Raw genomic sequence first — 21,988 nt, forward strand, 5'->3', positions numbered from 1 at the left:
CAGAGAACAGGGACACTGGTTTCTGACCATCTCTCCAAGGCGGAGTGACAGGAGGCGCGCCACGGTGGACGGAACGCAGTGACTGCAAACCACCACCAGCTAAGCTTGTTTCCTCGTTTATCAACGGGCCTAGCTGGCCCCCTTCCTAAGATTTTGGCGAGGATTAGGAAGATGCTGTGCGAAAACTCAATGTCACCTGGTTACCCTGGCATTTGCTTATCAGGTGACCATTCAACCACCAGTAACCAGGAATAGAAGGGTTTTCTATCCGGACTATGAGAGTTTATCATTTTGAGAATCATTTACCAGCGGATACACGGATGCTTTAGTAACTGGCACACTTCGCATATATTTCTGCGAGCTTAAATCTGCCTCCCACCCCGGCCCCGGCCCCCCGGGGATTTCAACACAAAGGGATTGTGTTAATGCTGCTACGGGACCAACCGCCACGGGGATGATTATAACTGCAGATTATCTTGGGTGAAAGGAGGTGCGGAGTACATGTTGTATGATGCTGTTTCTATGAAATCCTAAGCAGTCAAATTCGCTATGGCAGTGGTTCTCACCTAGGGGTGATTTGGGTCCCCAGGGGACATTCGGCCATGTCTGGTGACATTTTTGGTTGTCGCAACTGGAGGGGGAGTGCAACTGGTATGCAGTGGGTGAGGCCAGGAGGCTCACATCCCACAATGCACAGGACAGCTGGCCACACGCAGGTGGCCACGGTGCCGACGGTGAGAAGTGATGTATGACGGACGTCAGGTACTGGTGACCCTTAGGGAGCTTGGGGGCCCTGGGGCCCTGGAAATGCTCTACACGTTTACACGGGTGTATACACATGCAAAAGGCTCCTGATCTGTCCATTTCGACCTGAGTGCCTGGCCGCGTGCAAGTCACAGCTCGAGGCCCGGCCCAGCCTGGGTCCCCTCCAGCGTGACATCACCGCCCTCGCCACAGTCCCCACTTAAGTAGGCCAAGGCGTTTTAGTCAACGCATCACTTTTTATTCAAGTGAAATTAAAGGGTTTGGTTGCGGGCGCTTCAAGTCAAACACGAACCATGTGAATGTGCAGACTCACGGTAGCCACTCGGTTCTCTTTCACAGTATTTTCCAAACCACCCAGACGCAGCCAGCAGTTCTGTGAAAAGGGGGCAGGGCCTGGCCCACCCCTTCCTGCTCCACCAGCTGCAAACCTGCTTGGGGTGTCAGCGCTGGGGGCGTGTAAAGACCCAGGGGGTCACCTGCTCGGTGGGCCAGGAGGTCAGATCTGAGAGCTCAGCCACTGGCTGTGCTCACACCATGAGCTGTGATGTCACCCATCCAGCCCAGGGCAAGGGCAGGCTGAAGGATGTACTGGCCGGACCCTGTGAGGATGTCTTGCGGTGGCTGTCGCTGCCCATTTATTCTATTCTTTCTGCAGTGCCTTTTATTTTCCCTTTGAATCGTATTACGTACTGCCACCATTAGGACTAACAGGACAAAAACACTGAAACAGACTTGGTTTCAAGAGGGAAGCACTCAGAGGTCCGAATAAATGTGGGCTTCAGAGGACAGCCTCAGGCACAGGAACCTAGCGGGGTGCCTGAGAAGGCGACACACCCGCCATGAGCAGTGAACAGGCCGAGGAGGTGGACAGCTCCTTACACCCAAAAGGGAGGTCTAAACGAAGACACTGAGACCTTCAGAGCTCGGAGTAAACTGGTTCCAGAAGAGAGATGACGACCGGCCGTTCCCTGCAGAGACCGGGGGCTAGTGTTGAGTTCACTGTCGGCACCGTCTCCACAGGAGGACCAGGCCGGACCCACGCGCTCCCCTGGGTCCGCGCCCCCCTCCCCGGCATCCTTCCTCCCCCTCTTAACCTCCATCTCCTTTGCCTCTCCCACAGTATCGTCCCTTCTGTGCCCTGAACTGGTCACCAGACAGAATAAAAGCAGATTTCAAGTTTGCTGTGTTTATTGAATGAAGTGTACGTTTTCTTCTTAACTGTACACGTGGGTGAGTTGAACTTTTAAACTTTATTTCTTTGAAAACAAACGTTAGGTTGGATGGAAATCTTAGGTTGGACCAGTCTTTGGTTCATTTTTTCTGTGCGCTGATGAATTTTACTTTTTTCTTTAAAAAGTCCCATGATAGCTGTAAAGAAGAACAGTAACAGAAAACTCCAGGGCGTGTGTGTGCAGCTAGCCCTGGGTGGGCATCTGCATAAAAGGAAGACAGGGAGGAATGAACTTTTCTACTGAGCGATTCAGGGGGCACCGGGGGGCAGTTGGTGACAGGCCGCCCACTACCCAGACACTCACACTATTTTCTAGTGGAAACTCGGCCAGCAGCAAACGTCTCCCTATCCTGGGGGGCCCTGACCAGGCAGGAGACAGTACCCAGCTGCCTGGCTTCAAAAGAAGCATCCAGAACTGACAGGACAGCAGAACTCAAATGAGGGGACAGGCAAGCAGGACCAAAGGTCAAGGCAGGAAGAAGATGGAAAATTCAAAAGGCGAATTATCAGAGATGAGGCCCGGCCCCAAGCCCTGGTGATGACGCCAGAAGGGACATAGGTGACCAGGGCTCACTGAGCCCCAAGGCTCTGCTTAGAGATCACACCTGTTACCTGGCCTAACCCTGTCCCTGACCCCGTGTGGCAGTGCCACCCCCAGCCAGATCAGACACTGGACCACCGCCCCAAGATCACAGGCTGATTAGCACAGGGAGAGTTTGGAGCACAGGCTGGGTGCTTCCGCACCCCTGTTTTTAATCATTTCACTACTTTGTTTTGTTTTAATGCCATAGCACTGAGAGTTCATCCAGATTTCCCTTCTGTTTCTCTGCGGTATCACCAGCCTCTCTTGGTCACTCTAGTTAACTCTCGAGTGCCAGGACTGACCTGGGCAGGCCGCGGGGATGAGGGGTGGGTGCCTGCACACAGCACAGAGCAGGGGCTCCGAGCAGACTCTGAGCCGATGCCAACTCCCCAGCTGCGCAGTGCAGGCAGAAAGTCCTCCCGGGACTGTCAGAGGGCCAAGTGCCTGGAAAGAGCTCAGAAGTGGGCCTGGTCTGTAGGAAGCCCCACGTCTTCTTAGCTATTATGAGCACCTTAAGAAAATATGCTGTCCGGAGAGGGGAAGGGAGGCGGGGAAGCTGGAGGGAGGTGCCTAGGGAGGGGGGCAAGCCGGAGCGCCCCATGGGTGACCACAGAGGACGCTGCTGTGAGTCACCGGTCCCGACACCCTTGGATCTGCTCCAGGTCACGAGCCTCACGTCGGCAGCGCCCCGGTGGAGGGCTCCACTGGAGTCAGTGGCCTTGCAGCGGGAGGTGTGGTCCCGGTGCAGCAGGGAGGGTTTGCAGCCGTAAGAAACAGGAGGCATCTTCCTAGAAAGGGAATGTCACTCACTGCAAAGTTAATGCACACCTTTACGAGCACAGAAGAAATTTCGCATCAGTGCATCACCCCCTTGCTGGCCTCGGATGTGAAGGGTGGGTGTCCGCAAGGTCAGGAGGCACCAACTGATTCTCCACCGAGCGTTCCTGTGCTCGGCTTCCAGCTGCAGGTGGTAAGATAAGCAGAAAGCAAATCCGGCCCGACAGCTACCAGAGTCCAGAGCTGGGCCCACTGCTGACAACAGGGAATAAACGAGGATGAGTCAATTTTCAGATCTGGCAGGAAATCCCCGCTTACGTAATAGTCCTTCAATCTTTTATTTTTTTTTAAGCAGAGGGATGATTTTTTTTTTCTTAAATCACGTAGAGAATCCCCAAATGCTCATAAAATGCGTAAGGAGATCTGCTTTCTTTGGAGGACAGATAGGCTCAAGGTCAGGTTCACCAGACCCAACCCCAGCATCCCAGGGCCACCCCGAACACAGCGCAAGCCTCTCAGAGGGCCCGACAGCTGAAACCAAAAACACTCCGCATGGGTGAAAATGTTTAAAAAACAAAAACCAACTGCAATTTCAAAAAAGGACAAAAAAACCCCACGGGGTTGAGGTTCACCCGATTCCTGAACGTGCCGACAGGGACATGGGGTTTCTCAGGAAGGGATCGGGAACCCTTCAAACACACACACGCATCTGACTGGATTGATACCATAGAATGAACAAAGCTACCCTAATATTTATTTGTTAGAAAACCAACAATAAATACTTCCAACACATGATAGATAAGACAAAGAGCACGCACTTAAATGGGATCTGGGAAGAAATGGAGTTTATGAAGATGAAAACATCTTGGACGGTACCACTCAATCGATGTGAAGTCCTAGTCAAAACACTTCCTAAATCGCACGGCAGCTAGGATCAGGTACATTCCCCTTAATTTAAAGAAAAAAAAAAAACACTAATTTTTTTAAATTTAGTTTTTATTTTATATTGGGATATAGTTGATTTACAATGTCGTGTTTGTTTCAGGTGTACAGCAAAGTGATTCAGGTATACATATACACATACATATATCCATTCTTTTTCAGATTCTGTTCCCACACAGGTTATTACAGAATATTGAGTAGTGTTCCCTGTGCTATATGGTAGGTCCTTCTCCATTATCTATTTTATGTATAGTAGTGTATGTTAGTCCCAAAGTCCTAATTTATGCCCCCCCCACCCCACCTTCTCCTTTGGTAACCATAAGTTTTCAAAGTCTGTGAGTTTGTTTCTCTTTTGTAAGTAAGTTAATTTGTATCATCTTTTTAGAGTCCACATATAAGTGATATCATATGTTTTTGTCTTTCTCTGTCTGGCTTACTTCACTTATTAGTACAATCATCTCTGGGTCCATCCATGTTGCTGCAAATGCCATTATTTCATCCTTTTTATGGCTGAGTAATACTTCATTTTGTGTGTGTGTGTGTGTGTATGTGTGTGTGTACACACATACATATAACATCTTCTTTATCCATTCCTCTGTCGATGGACATTTAGAAAACCCCACTAATTTAAAAGCTTACTTGCCAGCTGTTTCCAACAGAAGACACTTGACAAAATGCTACTGTGCTCAGCAAATCAGAGCTTAGCAAGTCATCCCTAATTATGACCAGACTATGTCTGAGAAACAAAAGGGAAGCACAACTGGCAAACAAATTTACAGTGTAAATCTGCTAGAAGCAGCCCACACTCATTAACTAGGATGATATACCCTTTCTTGTAGGGGTGGGGGGTGGGGGGAGGTAAGAAAAGAGAGTGAAAGGTCAGAAAAGGGACCAAGCATTTGTTCACTGGTTCGTTTGTTTACTTCTGAAGAGAACGAACATCACCACAGGGTGAAGCCAAGCTACAAAGTGAATCTCATTTTTCAAACAAATACATTCGTCTCCAAAAGGTGTAAGTAAGATGGGAATAGTCAGTCCAAAAGATGAATAATAACAGATTAAAAAAAAAAAAAATCCTAGGAAGCAAGAGCAAACGTCTGATGAGGAAAAAGCACACCTGCTTGGCAATCTGTTGTGATTGATTTTAAAAAGAAAAAATAGCATTATGTGTAGAGCAGGCTGTTAACACGGCCTTGTTAGACTTTTTTTAAACTCTTAAGATTTTTTTCCTAATGTTTTCGAAGCCCACTGACCCTCAGGAAATTGGTGTAATGGGTACTGTCCTCACCGGGGGCCAGTCAACAAGGTATCTTTCCTTCTTGAGCCAGAGAACTAATAGAAAAGTCTTTGGTCTCTCTTGATGGACTAAGCACTTCCAAAGAGAAGCTTAACGAACCATGAGTGAAGTGGCCACCCTGGCAGGACACCAACTCCTGCAAAGTTAGCTGACAGCTGTGCAGCACTGAACTCACAGGTTTATTTGGTTAATCCAAAGCAACTGACTTTGACTGCAATCTTAGCTTTCTCACTAGTTGGCCCGGTCAAGTACAAGCAGCCTATGAGAGCAATCACCAGAAATTTCCACTAAGGAAAAGACATAAAATGATGCATTTTGCTGATTACAAAGTTACTACTCGTGGGACCCACACATTAGACCATGACTAAATGACTGACCACCTGAAAAATTAAAGAAACAGCTTCTCTGAGCCACCGGGCAGCTGAACGTGGCTGTACAAACAGGACAATGGAAGCACCGCCATTTTTCATTCTGAATGGAACCCATTTTTCATTCTTTCCTTCTGAAAGAGGCACGTGCACTTTCTTGGCTTGGGGCAAACAATACACCAACCAGATAAACCTGATGACATTTTTCGTGTAAGAGAACTTCCAAGTCTTGTTAGCAATATTTCACACAGTAAAGAAAAATCTCCCTGTGGTGTACTTCTGACGATACCCTAGCATTCACAGTGGTTTAAAAGACACTGAGAAAGACATGTCAAATGCTAATGAAGGAAAATCACTAGATTTGTATCCCCAACACCAAGGTTAATGGGCCAAGTTCTTAGTGTAAATGACCCTGAAGCCAACGAAATAGTCTTGGAATTATAAAAATACTAAAAATTGCAGCACGAAACACTAAACATTTAGCTCAAAATGTCAAGAACAACATGGATAGGCCCACAATTCACCTGGGACCCTAGAAAGCACTGGATTTGCTAGAATGATCGGATTTTCTATCCAAGGGCCAATCAATCACTGCAGGGACCAAATGCAGATAATCGTGAACTCCAGGCTAGCCATCTCCTTGCTATATATTCGGCCCCTTTATGAGCTTTGCTCTTCGTCTGCAGCTGGGCATGCTGATTCCACTTAAGCACAGGAAAACTGGGAAGCTGTTATCTGTCATAAATACAGTTGGAGCTGTTAGGGGGTGTGGGGTTATGCATGCTCTTTCAGACAACACACTCATGTACAGGGTAACAGAGAAGCCATCGGAGGGCTACCAGACAGCTGAATCTAAAAGTCCGAGGAGCCAGAGGGGACAGCAGCCTGAAGAGTGAATGCAGGACGTGCCTGGTGGCGCAGTGGTTAAGAATCCACCTGCCAATGCAGGGGACACGGGTTCGATCCCTGGCCTGGGAAGATCCCACATGCCTCGAACCAACTAAGCCCGTGCGCCACAACTACTGAGCCGGTGCTCTAGAGCCCGCGAGCCACAACGACTGAGCCCGCGTGCCACAACTACTGAAGCCCACGCGCCTAGAGCCCGTGCTCTGCAACAAGAGAAGTCACCGCAATGAGAAGCCCGCGCACCACCAACGAAGAGTAGCCCCCGCTCACCACAACTAGAGAAAGCCCACATACAGCAATGAAGACCCAACACAGCCAAAATTAAAATAAAATTTAAAAAGCGAATGCAGTACCTCCACACGTTACAGGGTCACCGAGACAGTGTATGCCCCACTGCACTTAATTCATCTCTAACCACTTCTGAGAGAGACAAGACCTTCCAAGAGAAGGCCTTAGTATCTCAGTTTCCAACATATTTTGGGCTTGACAGAATATATAACTTAGCAATTTAATGATTACGTAGAGACCCTCAAATGACATTTGAGGGGAAATTTCCTCATCTAAATCCACAAGACGTGTTCTAACACTTGGAAGCAGGCTGGTGTACCAACGACGGCACTGTCTGTCCGGGCCCTTGTTACAGATCCCTGAGAGAGGCCTTGTTCTGGACAGGGCGTTCACTGACTCACGGGGACACCTTAGCCAACATCGCTTATGGAGGCTGCATACTCAGGACAGATAAGCCACTTGTACAGATCGGACCTGACGTGGCTCACGGATCACAACGCAGAACTCAACGCCGGGCTTCAGAACAGGCTCCTTATTCCACGTGTGGCTGGGTTACTGCTGGTGTGGGTTGCATCCCCCAAAGTTAATTTAGCTTCCGAAGTCCACATGTTCCGTAAGAATTGTACATTATTTTAATGAGAGGCTAATTATGCCTTGTAAGTAGCTAAGCAAATCAGAGTAGGGTTACAGCAGGGCAGGCGGGCCAAGGGGGCAATGTTAGAACTGCACGTTTTAAAAAATTTTTATACACATATATATTTATTGAAGTATAGTTGATTTACAATGTTGTGTTTCAGGTGTACAGCACAGTGATTCAGTTATACATGTGTACATATTCTTTTTCGGATAATCTTCCCTTTAGGTTATTACACAACACTGAGTATAGCTCCCTATGCTATACAGTACTGTAATTTTAAAAGCAAGCTCCGAACCTGCAGTGGCACATGGCTACAATTAGCAACAGCGGACGGTAAGCGCAAGAGCTTGGGGGAGAGGCTTGGACCATGTAAACCCGCTCCTCGGGGGACCCCAGCACACTACCGTGAGCAGCCTGCACAGGGCCTTCTGGAACCAGGGTGCCACGGGCACAAGAGCTGCCGGGAGCGGCCTGACACTTATGACGGCTCTTCTCTCCGTCTCTTCCATCTCGAAAGGCTTCCTTTCCACATCTGGAGGTGGCATCTGAGGCGCAGGTAGGATGCTCGGTGGCAGGCAATGACAAGGATGCTCAGCCATGACCCACATCCGTCCCCCCCTTGAACTCAGCAATGCAGGCGACAAAACAATGGAGAGAGCGCTTACCTCCTCTTTTCTGCTATTTGAAGATTTTTAAAAATTCATTTATCCAAATCACTAGAGTTCATAACTTTGGAAATAGTAAACAAGAATCATCTGAGGGCTTGGGTCAGCTTTCACAAACACGTCAGGCTGCCCCAAGGGCTTATTTTAATTCCAGCAGCCCAGCCTTGCCCACTTGAACTCCGGTTACTGGAAAAGGCATTTGCCGTCAAAGAAACACCACACACGCAGCTTTAAACCAACTGTGTGATTTTTATTGATGGGCGACAACTTTATACTCCTAGCTATCACTAACTGTGTACAATTAGAGACGCGGCATCGTAGAAGAGCAGACAGCAGAATTAGACAGCAGACGCAGGGAATTATCGATCTTCATTATTTTGCCCATTTTTCATTATGTGTACACAGAAGCATGAATGCAATTTGAAATCTTTTAATGGCAATAAAGTTACAATCACCCATCTATGTGACTGACATCTTAACTCCAAATATTTGATCTGCAATGTGTACGTAAGCAGCTTCTCATCGCACAATTATTAAAATGTATTTTTCCTATTAGGAACCAGCAACTTATTTTTTGTGTTTGTTTATCTTTTGAAGTAAGAACTATTTCTTCTCTGATAACTGGCTCATTTTTATCATTTATCAAAAACTAAAGGGTGAAGGAGGAAAGTGTGATGGATTAAAAAATTTATTTTTTTAAGGAAAGATAAAATTCATTTTCACAAATTTACAAGTGTTGTTGCTGGTGCAGGATTTATTCTACTATGCAGTTAGACTGGGAATCAAATGCAAGTTCCCCTTCTTACTCAGGAATCGGCATTATTTCGGAAATGTGGTTTTTTGTGTATTTGCTTAAATCAAGCGACAGTCTGTTTCAACCAGATGATTTTGATTTGGAAGTTAGAAGTCAACATAAACTATGTTGTGCACAAACCCCAGGCATCTCCTTTCATTCTAGCCCATTTTTGCAACAGGAAGAAAGAGTTTCTCTCTAAAGAGCCACTAAAGAGAGGAGGGGAGTCGGTGAGAGCCGGTGCTCTACAAGCAGCGTCGGGCACACACAGCGGCGGCTACAGCAGGTCCACGCGGCGGTAATACAGGAGGTAGGCTGTGCGCTCGGCAGCGGGCTTCACCACCTGGTACTGGTTAATCACCTTGACCGTCTGGTCGTCGATGCGCAGCCAGCCGTTGAGACCGATCTGGAAGACGTCCGTGGTGTAGTGGCCGCCCGTGGCGCTGCTGCCGTGGTGGTAGACCACTGCAAGAGAGGGCCCGGGCGCCCGTGAGAGCGGCTCCGCACACCAGCGCCTAAGGTGCCCGCCTGCTCCCGCCACAGGCCTGCCTGTCCCACGAAAGGCCTGGCACCAAGGCAGGTGGGACAGAGAAGTGGGATTATACAAAGCAATGCTGTTTCAACTCAAAACCGTTCAACAATTTACAATACGAAGTCATACATCTACGTCTTAATAACATATTTAAAATGCTCACTATCTCACAAACTATAAAAGAAATGTCAACTAATGGGGTCGTCCCATCTGTCAGCCCCGTAGGCAGGCTCGTCAGCCGCCTTAAGACTTGATACAGGAGACAGTCCCCTGGGAAGCAGGACACAGAGACGCTCCCTGCAGAGCCATCACCCAATGGCCCTCTGGGAACGCACACCGAGGCCCAAACATCAGGCCCTGATCCAGCCAATTCCACTTCTAAACTGTTCTCAACAGAGTATCTGAATCTTGGACAAAGTGAAAACATGGAAAAGCCTATATTCACACCAGAAGGAATGCTGAGTGCATTACATTACAATAAGGTGAATTTTTTCACAGACCAGATTAGAAGTATTTGGTGGTGTAGGAATATGCTTACATTACATGAAAAAAACAAGAATCTGAGGTTTCTGTGGACTGTCACCCGTGACAAGGACAGCACTGCCCCAGGAGGGTCACCAGCACAGTTCGCTGGGCTGAGTGGGCAGTTGTGGAGTCACCCTGCGGACACTAGTCATTGCTCCTTTTTTCTTTTTAAAAAAATTTCCAATTTTTCTACAACCATGTTTTAACAGAAAAAAATACCTGCCATGTACTTGTTCATTAAAATTGTGTAATTCAAACAGGAAGCCTGAGTCAGAGGTCTAAAACAAATATAACTGTTGGAAGATGCTGAAACGGTATTAAAGACAGTGGAAGGGCACATCCTCCCCCTTCTATGCAGAGAAGGGGCTGGGAGGTGGCCCGGCCACCAGCAGACCTGACCCTGTGTGAGGGAAACAGCCTCCAGTGACATTCCGGGGAGGGGGGCAGCAGTGTGGCCAGGGTGAGCTGTGCGTTGCCGTGAGTGGCATGAAGGACAGTCACTTGGAGAGAGGGGCACAATCTGGTACGAAATTTCAGCAATAAGTAGCCTGAACGTCAGCGCGCTCTCCCACTTGTAGGGACATCCAAATCCACCGTGAGCCAGTGACCTGGGCTGGTCAGAGCCGGGCTCTGCACGGAGGCCATTCTGCTGGGGCTCAGAGGACACTGGGGCCCTGGCCTGCCGGTGACGAACGTGACTGGTCACTGAGGGACAGCAAGACTGTTGGGCCATCAGGTGGGAAACCAGCAACGGAACCAGCACCAGCTCAGGGCTGCATCTAGTCCTGCAGGCCACAGCGATGGAGAGGCTGCCGCAGGGCAAGGGAAGCCCCGACACCAGCATGTCCCTCTGACCCCAAATCCAGCTGTGGGGCGTCTGTCCTGGATTTTCACCTCTAAGACCTACCAGACTTGGTTTTGGTTTTTTTAAAGTGACCAGGTCAGTAGGATTTAAAGGACCTGTGGGTTTAACTGATTTGCATTTCCTCTACGACACTTCATTTTAAATATTCAGAAGAGAAGCACTCTACCCGTATTCAGGTTTCTCAAGCAGCAGACCTGTACCTAACGTGGTGATGTGTCACAGACGCCCAGCAAGCCCGCGTCACAGAAGCAGAGCTGCGAATGAGAGTTTTCCAAAAGCTCACGCACTATACTAACTCGTTTTCTTTGTCCCGCAATCAAAACCATTTTTAAAAGTACCTCTTTACTCACAGTTTACAGAAAACTGCAACCAATCCGGTGACCGTATTTCTGAGATTAGAAGGCTCAGATGAGGATTCAGGGGTGCAGGCGAGAGCGACTCCAGAAGGAGCCCCGAGCCGGGGCGGGCGGGAGGGGTAGGGGTGCACTCACACCAGGGCCCCCTGACCAGGAGACAAGACTTGATAACCCTGCCCTTGATCATCACCTTGCCCTGACAGGGCCCCAAGGGAGGCTGCAGGGAGACTCGGAGAAACACGTCATCACCCTGGGACCTCAGTACCAAACCCCAGGGAGCCAGGCTGGACCCCGGGGGCCCTCTGGTCTCAGAGGAAGACCACAGAGAGGCCTCCGAGCTTCCAGCCCAAGGCAGGTCAGGGGGAGGGTGGCTACACCCCAGGAGTGTGTTGCCCACCAGGTCCCAGCAGGCTGGGGTGAGGCCGTGATCAGCCACCTCCGGGGAGAAGAGCGAGTCAGAGGGAGCAGGTCCTGGTGGGAAGAAAGGGCCAACCGGGCCCAACACCTTCTAACCTGGCACCCGACCCACCCACCGACCAGGGCCCAATCCAACATGCCAAGAGCTCAGGGGTGGACCGAGGGCAGGAGTGTGAAGCTCTGCTCTGCCACTTAAGGGCACAGAGCAGCCAGCGTTCCTCCACGAGTTTCAGTTTGTCCCTTTACAAAATGGGGACAGCGCCACGCACCTCTCAGGACACTGCAAGGACTAAATGGGATACTACATAGAAAGTGTCCAGTGAAAAGGCTCAATGAACGTGTCAGGGCCAATAAACAGCAGTCATTACAGACAGGCTCACCACAGGCAACACAAAAGGAGCGGTGGGAGAGCAGCTAGAAAATTCTAATAAAAACGGCCAGAAAAGCAAACACGACTGTTGCAACCAGCAACTCTTAAAAGACACGTAAGGCCTCAAAGGCATAAAAGACTCGGGCTGTAAAAGAGAAAGAAGGATGGAAGGACAGGAAGCGGAGAAGACGGACGGGCTCCGCGTGGAGCTCTGCGGGGGCAGGAGGTCGTGGGCGGCTGAAGAGCCCATGCTCCCCTAGCTGGCTGGGGCCACGCCTCAGCACCCACTCCTACAGGCACCACGGCCGCAGCAGGGAGGGCTCCCAGCCTGGCAACCCCACACCTCCGGCTCCAAGACAGAGACAATCGTGTTAAACGACGTCTCACGTTGGGCTGAGCTTTAGAGCCAAGAGAATATTCTGTCAAACTCCAAACACACCAAATTTTAGGTAAAACGCACATTTTCAAATGATTTCCGGACTTATAAAGTCCACAGGGATACCAATAATCTATTCTCTACGTTAAGTGGCATTACAACAAAACTGCACCTGGGTATAAACCTTTTCATCATTGCTTTAATAGGAAAATGTCGTACAAATTTACTTACCTGCAAATAGCCTATAGGTTCTGTGGCATTTAAAATTCTTATTTTTAACCCCTGGAGAGAGCAGTTCTGAAAAACAAAATATCAAGAGCTTTAATCTATAAAAGCGCTGACACACAGAGCTCCCAGAAAGGGGCAGACAGCAGCCTCCATTCAAGTAACCCACCCAGTGGACCAGGGAGACCAAACAGAACTCCATCCCCTCATTTGCATAAAAACTGAGCAGCGAGGAAGACCAGCTGCAGGGTAGTAACGGACGTCACCAGAACCCGCCCATCAGAGGACAGGGGCATATACTGAGCCTCTAGCTCATGCTAGAAACCCCTTACAAGCAGATATTCTAAAAAATGGGAAAGAAAAAAAACAAAAGCAAAGCAGCCCTGAAAAGCCTAAGGTTTAAAATGTTTTACACGTGAGTCAGACCACAAAACTCCAATAAACAGTAAGATGATTTTCGGCTGGCGTTTCTTCCCCTTTCTGGTCCTCAAGCGTTTCTTCCCCTTTCTGGTCCTCAAACGGACCATGAACTGGCACAGGAGGCAAACCTATCAGCCGAAGGCGGCAACTCGTGAGAACAGGGCTGAGAGCCAGAGTCCGAATCTTAGGGGGAAGGAAATGCAACGTGCCTGGGGTGCAGGTGAAGCGATGGTGACCCCAGGCCCACTGCCCGGCAGGTCCCAGTGCCGGGCAGCGTGGGAGGAAGGAAGGAGAAGGACGGCAGTCTGCTCCTCCAGGAGATCAGGGACGACGCCCCACGTCCTCTCTTCTGTTCTCCAGGCACCCGGACACTTTGAGAGTCACCTCTAGCTCGTGACGCTCCTGATCGAACTTCATGTTTGCACAAAACATTTCTCACAAATTCTGAAGCTTTCCAGGAAAGTTTTCCTTCAAGCTCACTTTTAGCAAGACAAGTAGGTGCTTTCACCACGATGCGCCCAAGCTGCCGAGCCCCGGAGACCTGGCGGAGACCCGGGGCTGGGGCTGCAGCTCTAAGGCTGGGGTCCCTGCCGCTGGAGGGCAGGGGGAACACTCCCCGTCCGCTAAAAAGCCAATCAGCCGGCTGCTCCACAGCGCTGTTAATACTTAGCATAAGGAAAAGTATGTTCTACCACTGACCCATAAACTTTTTATATTTAGTATTTTTCTCACCTAGTAATATTTTCATATGGTTTATTTTTGCCTTTATTTTTAAAAGGCCATTTTAGTGAGAAATTTTAACCTAAAGGTCTATTAATAGTCAAGAAATTTAAAACAAAAAAGTCATGAAAGAGAGCTTCTGAATCCTGACATGACACAGAAAATGCTGAAGCATCAAGAAGCTGGCTGATTTCCAGAGTACTGTCATCATAAACGCTTTTGCCTTATAGAGTCGTTACCTTTACTAATTTCCAAGTCCACAGGATATTCAATATTTTTGATAAGCTTCTGACATCCACCTGTCTTCTCGTAAACAAACCGTTTCAGGTGCAGCACGAGGACAGGAGGGAGCTTTTCCAGAGTCACCCTTCGACTGATCTCAACCTGAGACACACAAAGCACACAGGAAACGCCATCTTACTCCGAGCGGCAGACGCCACACCACTTCCCGCCCAAGACTCAGATGTTCCGGGGCAGTGCTTCTCAAAGCTTCCTGAGTCACAGGATCTTCTGAGAATCTAATGGGATCTTTTGAGAGGTACTGACCTTCTTCTTAGAAAAATGCATATATCCCTACAGACACAACTGCAGGGGGCCCCAAAGGTCCCTGAGCCAAGTTAAGAACCTTTGTCCTAGGGCATTAAATTGGCATAAAAATTTAGAAGCTAACTTAGTAATACCTTGAATTACATATGTATTAACTTATTTTTTAATAACTCTCACAGTATTGATAAAGCTGAAGTCAATGTGTTTCTTGAATTAGACACTCTAAATAACTCTAAAGCTATTTAGTGTAACCATTGGTTTTATAACAGTTCAGCTTTTATCAATTCAAAATGCCCCTTATGAACTTTCACGGTCTACTGAATGCTGCTTTTTATTAAAATTGTCTTCACAAGCAAACTTAACCCCTTTATGTACTGTTCTCTGTATCTGCAAAGGTGTTAATGCTTCCGGTATTTAGACGGAGAATACTTTCAGTAGAAATACTTGTCCACGTAACAATCCGAAAGACAGCGGCATATAATAAACACCCAGAAAGCTTTCGGAGGACTACCCGCGTATCTGGCTGAAGGTACCTGAAGCGAGCCTAGCGGTCACCGCCGCCTGGTTTATTAGGGTTGCAGACCCTTTCCGGCCTGTCTTCCCACCCAGACTGAGGTCCCAGGCATGGAAACAGCCCGATCACCTCGACATTCCCATTGAGTCTCTGCAGTCCAGTGTCTCACATCCAACAAGAATTGTGAGTGAAGAAAAGCATGACTCCAGTTCCACAGTCAAAACCAGCGATGACGATGTAAGACTCCAGCTTCCTCACTTGTAAAATGATAGTCAGACTAAAGTACCTCTGGGATGGTTTCTCAGTGCTAGTGACCCGCAATTCTGTTCGTTAAGGGGCTAATCTCAAATCCTTAACTGAGTGTTCCGGGTTTCCAGAGAAACTGAGCCACTTTCTAACACCCAACAAAACCAGACCTTTTTTATTTAGCTAGTATTTTGTATAATCATATTTTCCCACGATCTTCCTTTCTGTGTTCCCACAGAAAAACAACTTTTGACCTAAAAACCTAATAAGATTAAAGTAGGTACTTCGAAAAGTAAATCAAAAAATCACATTCCAGAAAATGTGTTACTTGCTCTTCACAGACTCGCTGTACAAGCTCCTTCCTCAGACACCTGCTTCCACCGCCATGGAGCGAGAACGGCCAGCAGCCTTCTCTGCCGTCTTCAAGGCTCCACCGAGATGCCACTTCTTCCGTGACTCCTTCCTCCAAATCTGCCATCTAGAATCCATCACCTTTTCCTCACCCTCCTCTGACCCCAGGCCAACAACCACAGCCACCGCTACCTCAGTCATCACGCCCCACCCACCTCTGCCCAAACAGCAGTTTAACTGCAGCAGGAGCAAACGAGGAAAAGAGACATATCCCCAGAGGGCTCTCCTGGGAGCGCAGGGAAAGGCTGCCCGCCTCCCCAGCAGGATCGGCGGCTCCAATGGGAAAGGACCAGGATGGCGAGTCCACCTCTGGAGGCACGGCTGCCCCAGACGAGCAGGTGGGCAGTCCCACAGCCAGTACACGACCCGGCCTCCCGAGAACAAGTACCCACTCTCTCTCCCCCATTAAGTTCCACCGTTTCTCTAAGGAAAAACTGCCGGGATTCTCGTCCGGCTCCTACCACTTTTACTTTCTGAACACAATTGTCCATGAGAAGCAATTAGAAAACACGGGGGAGGACTAGGCCTAACTTCTGCAGATACCCCGAGAGGCTGGCTTGACCAAGCCGCAGCAGACGGACGGAAGCTCTCCACACCCCGCCTTTGCTCCTCTTCACGTGGATGGAGCCCGAGCTGCGAGGCAAGGGCAGGGCCCTTGGCCCCATGAGGTGCTGCCAGGTTTCCTACGCTGGGCCGTGCTGGCTCACCCTGTAGCCATCACACACGGCTACTGAAATCAGGCCTCACAGGAATACTCTAACTGTTCAAAAAAGCACCGCCCTAGCTAGTCTACATTCATCTCCCCAACACACTTCTATGAATGCACAGCCACGACCTAGGATACATAACGGAGAAGGCACGCTCTACTGCGGAGAAGTCGGGCCTAACCGGCGCATCTGGACAGCCAGCAGCTAACAAGCCCTCAGAGAGCAGAGAATTATCGCCTCTCTCGACGGAGCTGACACGCTTCCTCTTGACTCCTGAACACTGGAAGACTCAAGACTTTATCTTTTTTTCAGATCAAAGAGTAATAGGCACCACAACAATTACTTTCTATTTTTCAACGTCCTTGAAGATCTACAATCAAATGCAAACCAGATTAGAACATCTTTTAGAACATCTTTTATATCCTAACTATCTCATGAAATTGTGCTCTATGGTATCAGGAATGTGAATGAGCTATCGGCCTTTGTCAGAGGTGGTGTTCACTCTACGGTGCCATGATTGGATGGCCAGCAAATGAAACGCAGCTCAGAATAAATAACCCCAAAGACCGTGACCTGTGTTTCATGACTTAGAGCCAAGGGAAGTTGGGAGGATCATCTGTTTCAACCATTTCATTCTCAGAATGTGGAAGCTTTCAGTCCAAAAAAAAAGTTAAGCAACCGATTTGAGAGGCAGAGCTCAAACCCACTTCTCCTCATTCCAGAGTCTGTGCTCTTTCGCCCACCCCAGAGGGCCCCCACATAAAGGTCCAAGACCAACTGTGAACGTACCTCTTGTTTGGTTTTGGTGGTATAACCCTGGACAGACTCTCTTGCCACCAGGCTTTCCAACGCATCCTGGACGGTGCGTATCTTGTCCGACTGGATATCCAGCTGCAGCGTGAAGAACGGCTGCAGGGTGGCAGATTCTTTTGAACTCTGCTGGTAAACCACAGACCTGAAAGTGGAAAACACACCACATCTAAGAGCTCGCCTTCCCACTCTCCCTGAGGTCATCCAGCAGGACACTGCAAGCGAGATTATTCAGTATCACTGCCAGAAGACCAGAGAGAACAGAAATGCTAAAAACACACTGAAGCATTTTAAAATAATTCCACTCAATACCACCTTGAAAGAATTTCTAGCAACTCAATCCACCAGCTGAAAATTTTCCCAGCTGAATAGCTCTGGAAGAAGACCTATTTCACCTTCCAAATGCCTCCCCTCCACCTAATTTAATGCACAGGTTAGCAAAGGTGACGATCTTCCCAGAGTCAAAATGCTGACACTTTTTATCCTCTCAGGCGTCACAGCCTGTTGTAATAAAAAAGAGGAAACCCCGAGGTAAACAGAATGATTTGGATAGCATGAAAACGACTTTACAAAGGAAGGGGAGCAGGGTGTGTGCAACAGGAAGGTGGCCACCACGCTCAAGGAGGAGGCTGCCAGCTGAGCCTTGCTTCCTTAGCTGGGTTTTCATTTCATTTTTCCTTGTCCAAGTTTTTCTGAGTAAAAATCTGTGTTGGGCCCACGTCTCACGTAGCGCCAGCAAGGAGATGTTCCAGGAGTCCAACGTGGGATTCTCTCGCTGCAGTCTGAGCGCCCCAGTTTCCACACGAATAAAAGGGGTGGGCAGGGAGACTGCTGCGGAGGGCAGGCGAGCGGCTCTCTGGCCCGCTTTCCGCCTCACACACTGCTTTCCCGACGCACAGCACGGGAAGCACCTCCAGGCTCCCTGTGAGAAGGAAGCCTTGAGGGGGCGGCCGTTCCCTTGGTTCCAGAGAGGGACAGTGGGAACAGCAGTAATGGGCCTGGACTTTACCAAAAGGGTGGACGTGGGGGAGAAAGGTGCTGGTCTTTCTGGGGTAACTGGAAAACCACCAAAAGAGCGTGAATTTTAGGAGAAAACCTTTCAGTTGGTCTGAATAAAGAATAATGCTTGGGAGTTCCCTGGTGGTCCAGGGGTTAGGATTCCGTGCTTCCACTGCTAGGGGCCCGGGTTCGATCCCTGGTCAGGGAACTAAGATCCCGTAGGCCACACACCATTAACAATCATGCTTAATGGTGCCTACTACACACACAAAAGCAGCTCGTAAGTTATAAGGAGTAGTTCTATATCTTTGCTTTATAGTTAAAAAAAAAAAAAAAAAAAACAACAACACCCAATTTCAACGCAAAGAGCCCACAGAGGCTGAGGCTACAGGGCCATGAAGAGTCATCTGGGGCAAGCTAGAAATTTCTCCAAAGTGGATTCTGGTTTTTCCCACTGCTTATTCTCAAACACACTTGGGATCTTCGTGGCCTTGCAATCCGGTTGCTGTGCCTCCCCACAAACACGGAGCCCTCGTCACAGCCACTGGGCCGCACCCTCGTTCCTCCCCCACCCTCAGTGAGCACCCCGAGGGGGACAACATCAGGCTGCTCGGCCAGCAAAGAGTTAAGGGCGCAGACAGCCTCCCCTCACTGCCGGTCACCAAACTGGAGCCCCGCTTCCCTCTCCCAAAAGGGCCCCTCCCGAGGATCTGCATCTGGCGAAAGCAAGTTGCAGCCACAGTGGCGGGGCTGGGTGTCGGGAGGCTGACACGAGACTCCAAAACAGAAAGGGGCCTGCAGAGTCTAGCTCACAGCGAGGGCACAGAAAGGACGTGTTCAGCATCGTGTGACCAGCTTGGGAGGGGGTCGGGCACACCTCTGAGGTTTTCATTAGCCTGTTGAAAGGTGCTCAACCTAAGCTGTTTTAGAGCAGAGAGACTGAACTGACTTTCGATGCCTTGAAAAGGGTGTTACTTCTTGTTTTGGGATGACGAAAGGCTAAGAGGCTCACTAAAAAAACCAAAAACACTCCTGCAGGTGAAGCTGTAAGGTCTTCAGAAGGAAATCATGCTATAATGCGGTCCTTTCAGACTCTGGATGAGTAAGGAGGTCCTCGGAGTCAGTGCAAGTTCTGAATTCCACATAATGGTGGTACTGAACGGCTCTAACGTAAATAAGTAAAAACCTTCTAGAAGGACTCCATGAATGAGCAAAGGGCAGCTGGTTTGAGGGAACTGGGGCAGGGGAGGTGCCCAGGTACTCCAGAAGGCCACGTGTCCTCCTCTGTGTAAAAGCATCTCCCTCTGCACTCTCTCAGCTTCCGAGCTCACCTGGCTCCCGTGCCTACAATTCCTCCAATCAGATACATGAATTTCTTCTCTTAACAAAACATGTATTTCCATTAACTTGTCTTTCTCTTCCTACCCGGCTGTGAGCAGCTGCACGGAGGGAATGTCAGTGTCGCTGAGGGGTGAGGAGCCCCTGGCACACAGGCAGGGGCAGCGCCCTCTGCAGGAACCCACCGTGGGTCGTGTGAGAGCCGTGGGGCCGGCAGGAGGTCCAAGAACAGAGCGGGCACAGAGTGCAAAGGCAAACCATTCAGTCCCAGATTTCTTAGGACAAATCTTACGCCTCCCCCCTCCAGCAAAATGGCAAAACCCTGAAAAAGGCAAATGCTAAATTATTCCAGAAAAGCATAAAACCTGATGTGGCCACCAAAAATGCCAGTGATGGGGGTCTGAACAAAATCCGCCTGGCGAGTGACCGAAGTCTTGTTTCGGGGGCCCACTTGCTCCCATTCGTCCTCACTTCCTTCGCCTGGTTCTTCCTGCTCGTCTTCGTTCACTGAGTGGCTTCTGGGTCCATTGGAAACAGTAAGTTCTGAAAAGTAGACAGTCTGCTTAGGCTACTATTTACACAAAGAGCAAAAAATAAAAATAAAAGTTCTACATAAACCACCTACACAGATTTGTCAACTGGAGCTTTAAAGTGAGATCAAGGTGTATTCTACACTGAGGACAAAAGCAATGTGTGCGATGCTACAGCATCTCCCTGCTGGTGTGACTGGCGACAGAAGATGCCGTGGGACACCTGGAGAACTCAGGTGGGACGGGGAAGCCGACTCTAGTGCGTAACTGCAGCCGGACTCCATCATTTGCGAAGGGACTCGGGTCACGTGGGAGAGCCATCCCTATCTCAGGAGACCCATGCTTTACCATTTGGGGTGAACTAAACTGCCATCTGCAACTTGATTTTGAATCCCTTGGGGAAAAATGTCGTGGAGGGCTGGGGAAGTAGAAAGAGAGATCAATAAGGATGACATGGTAGCAACTGTGGAATCCAGTGGTTATGCAGGTAACCAACCTATTCTTTCAGTTTTTCTCTTATGTGTAATCATTTTCCTAATCACAAATTGAAGGGGAACAAGCAGAGGTTCTGGAAATACATTTATATATTTGAAATATACAAACACAACATTCTCAATGGTACATAGTAAGCAATGTAAAAGTAACTAGTTATCTTAATGAGTAAATAAGTGATTTTTGAAGGGTGAATGACTGTTGGGGGGAAAGGCAACTTATTATATGAGCATCTATATAGCATTTGTTTAAGAATAATTCTTAAGAAAATGTTCTACACAATTCTGTAGCAAGCACACCATAACCTACTTTCATTATTTGGTGAGAGAAGTTTCTTCAGGTTCAGCATTTCCTCATGAAGTCCATTTAGAATGAAGCCTAAGTACTCCTCAGCATCTTCTTGTCGACCCTGAGAAGGTCAAATAGGGTCACGTTAATCTTAACCGATTACTCTTCAAGGCCTGCACGGAATGTGTTACCTGCATATACAAACTATGCCTTCTCTTAAATTTTCAGTAAGATTTAACATGAAGTGCTTCCCAAAAATCACACGAATTTTTCTTTGGACAGTTAAGATGTGTGAAGTGGGGAAGACTGGGTGTACGAGCGAGGGAGGATTAAATATCTATCTCTAAGCAACAGAACAGGGATTTCTTTTTAATTTTGCTTTTCTGTATTTCTGAAATTTTCTACAATGAGTATACGTTACCTTTATAATAAAAAAGTTATTTTATAAATTGCTTTTTTGTTTAAACGAAATAGAATGCACAACCCCAGGGGTTACCATTCACACTGCAAGTTGTAAAATTAGCAGCCCTGTATGTCTTCTTTTATTTTTGATGATGGGCAACCATAGGAGAAAGGACCCAAATTATACATGAAAAACTCTACTGATTTAAAGACTTAGCTGCCTGCTTTACACACATCAGCACAACCATTTGCAGATGAATCACACAATATGGTCACACAACGCTAGCTGTATAATCTTACATTGGTTTCATCTGATTATATAATTTATCATGATTGGTTCATATTTCATTCTTTGGAGCATAACGGCGTGAGTGTTCCAAGTATCTGCAAATTCTTCTGCTTGTGGTCTCTGAGTAGATCTGTTTGCTCCAATGGAACTGTAGCTGTGGACGGGGCTGTTTGGTGTGAGTGTGTCTGTGGGAAAGGGCAGAGGCTGGCACAGCCCAAGACGCAGAAAAGAGTTAACAGTGCTGGGAAAGACCTGCTCGCTGGGTTGGTCCTTGGCTGGCATCTGGGAACTTGGATTTCAGGAGGGTTCCCACCATTCCAAGAACTGAAAAGGGAGCGTGCCAAACTGTGCAAACAGT

General features: G+C 48.4%; 1 protein-coding gene across 1 annotated transcript in view; it reads right to left on the bottom strand.

The window, feature by feature from the left end:
* Positions 1 to 8,019: 8,019 nt before the first annotated feature.
* The window catches only part of USP10 (ubiquitin specific peptidase 10), a 70,856-nt gene continuing 56,887 nt past the window's right edge, over positions 8,020 to 21,988 (bottom strand). The window contains exons 9-14 of the mRNA XM_061173540.1: positions 20,961 to 21,060; positions 19,995 to 20,172; positions 17,272 to 17,437; positions 14,298 to 14,442; positions 12,925 to 12,990; positions 8,020 to 9,717 (exon numbers count right to left, since the gene is read on the bottom strand). Coding sequence (XP_061029523.1) covers positions 9,530 to 9,717; positions 12,925 to 12,990; positions 14,298 to 14,442; positions 17,272 to 17,437; positions 19,995 to 20,172; positions 20,961 to 21,060 — 843 coding nt within the window. The 3' untranslated portion in view covers positions 8,020 to 9,529. The remainder of the gene's footprint in view (positions 9,718 to 12,924; positions 12,991 to 14,297; positions 14,443 to 17,271; positions 17,438 to 19,994; positions 20,173 to 20,960; positions 21,061 to 21,988) is intronic.

Source organism: Eubalaena glacialis, chromosome 18, assembly GCF_028564815.1.
Source record: "Eubalaena glacialis isolate mEubGla1 chromosome 18, mEubGla1.1.hap2.+ XY, whole genome shotgun sequence".
Taxonomy (NCBI): domain Eukaryota; kingdom Metazoa; phylum Chordata; class Mammalia; order Artiodactyla; family Balaenidae; genus Eubalaena; species Eubalaena glacialis.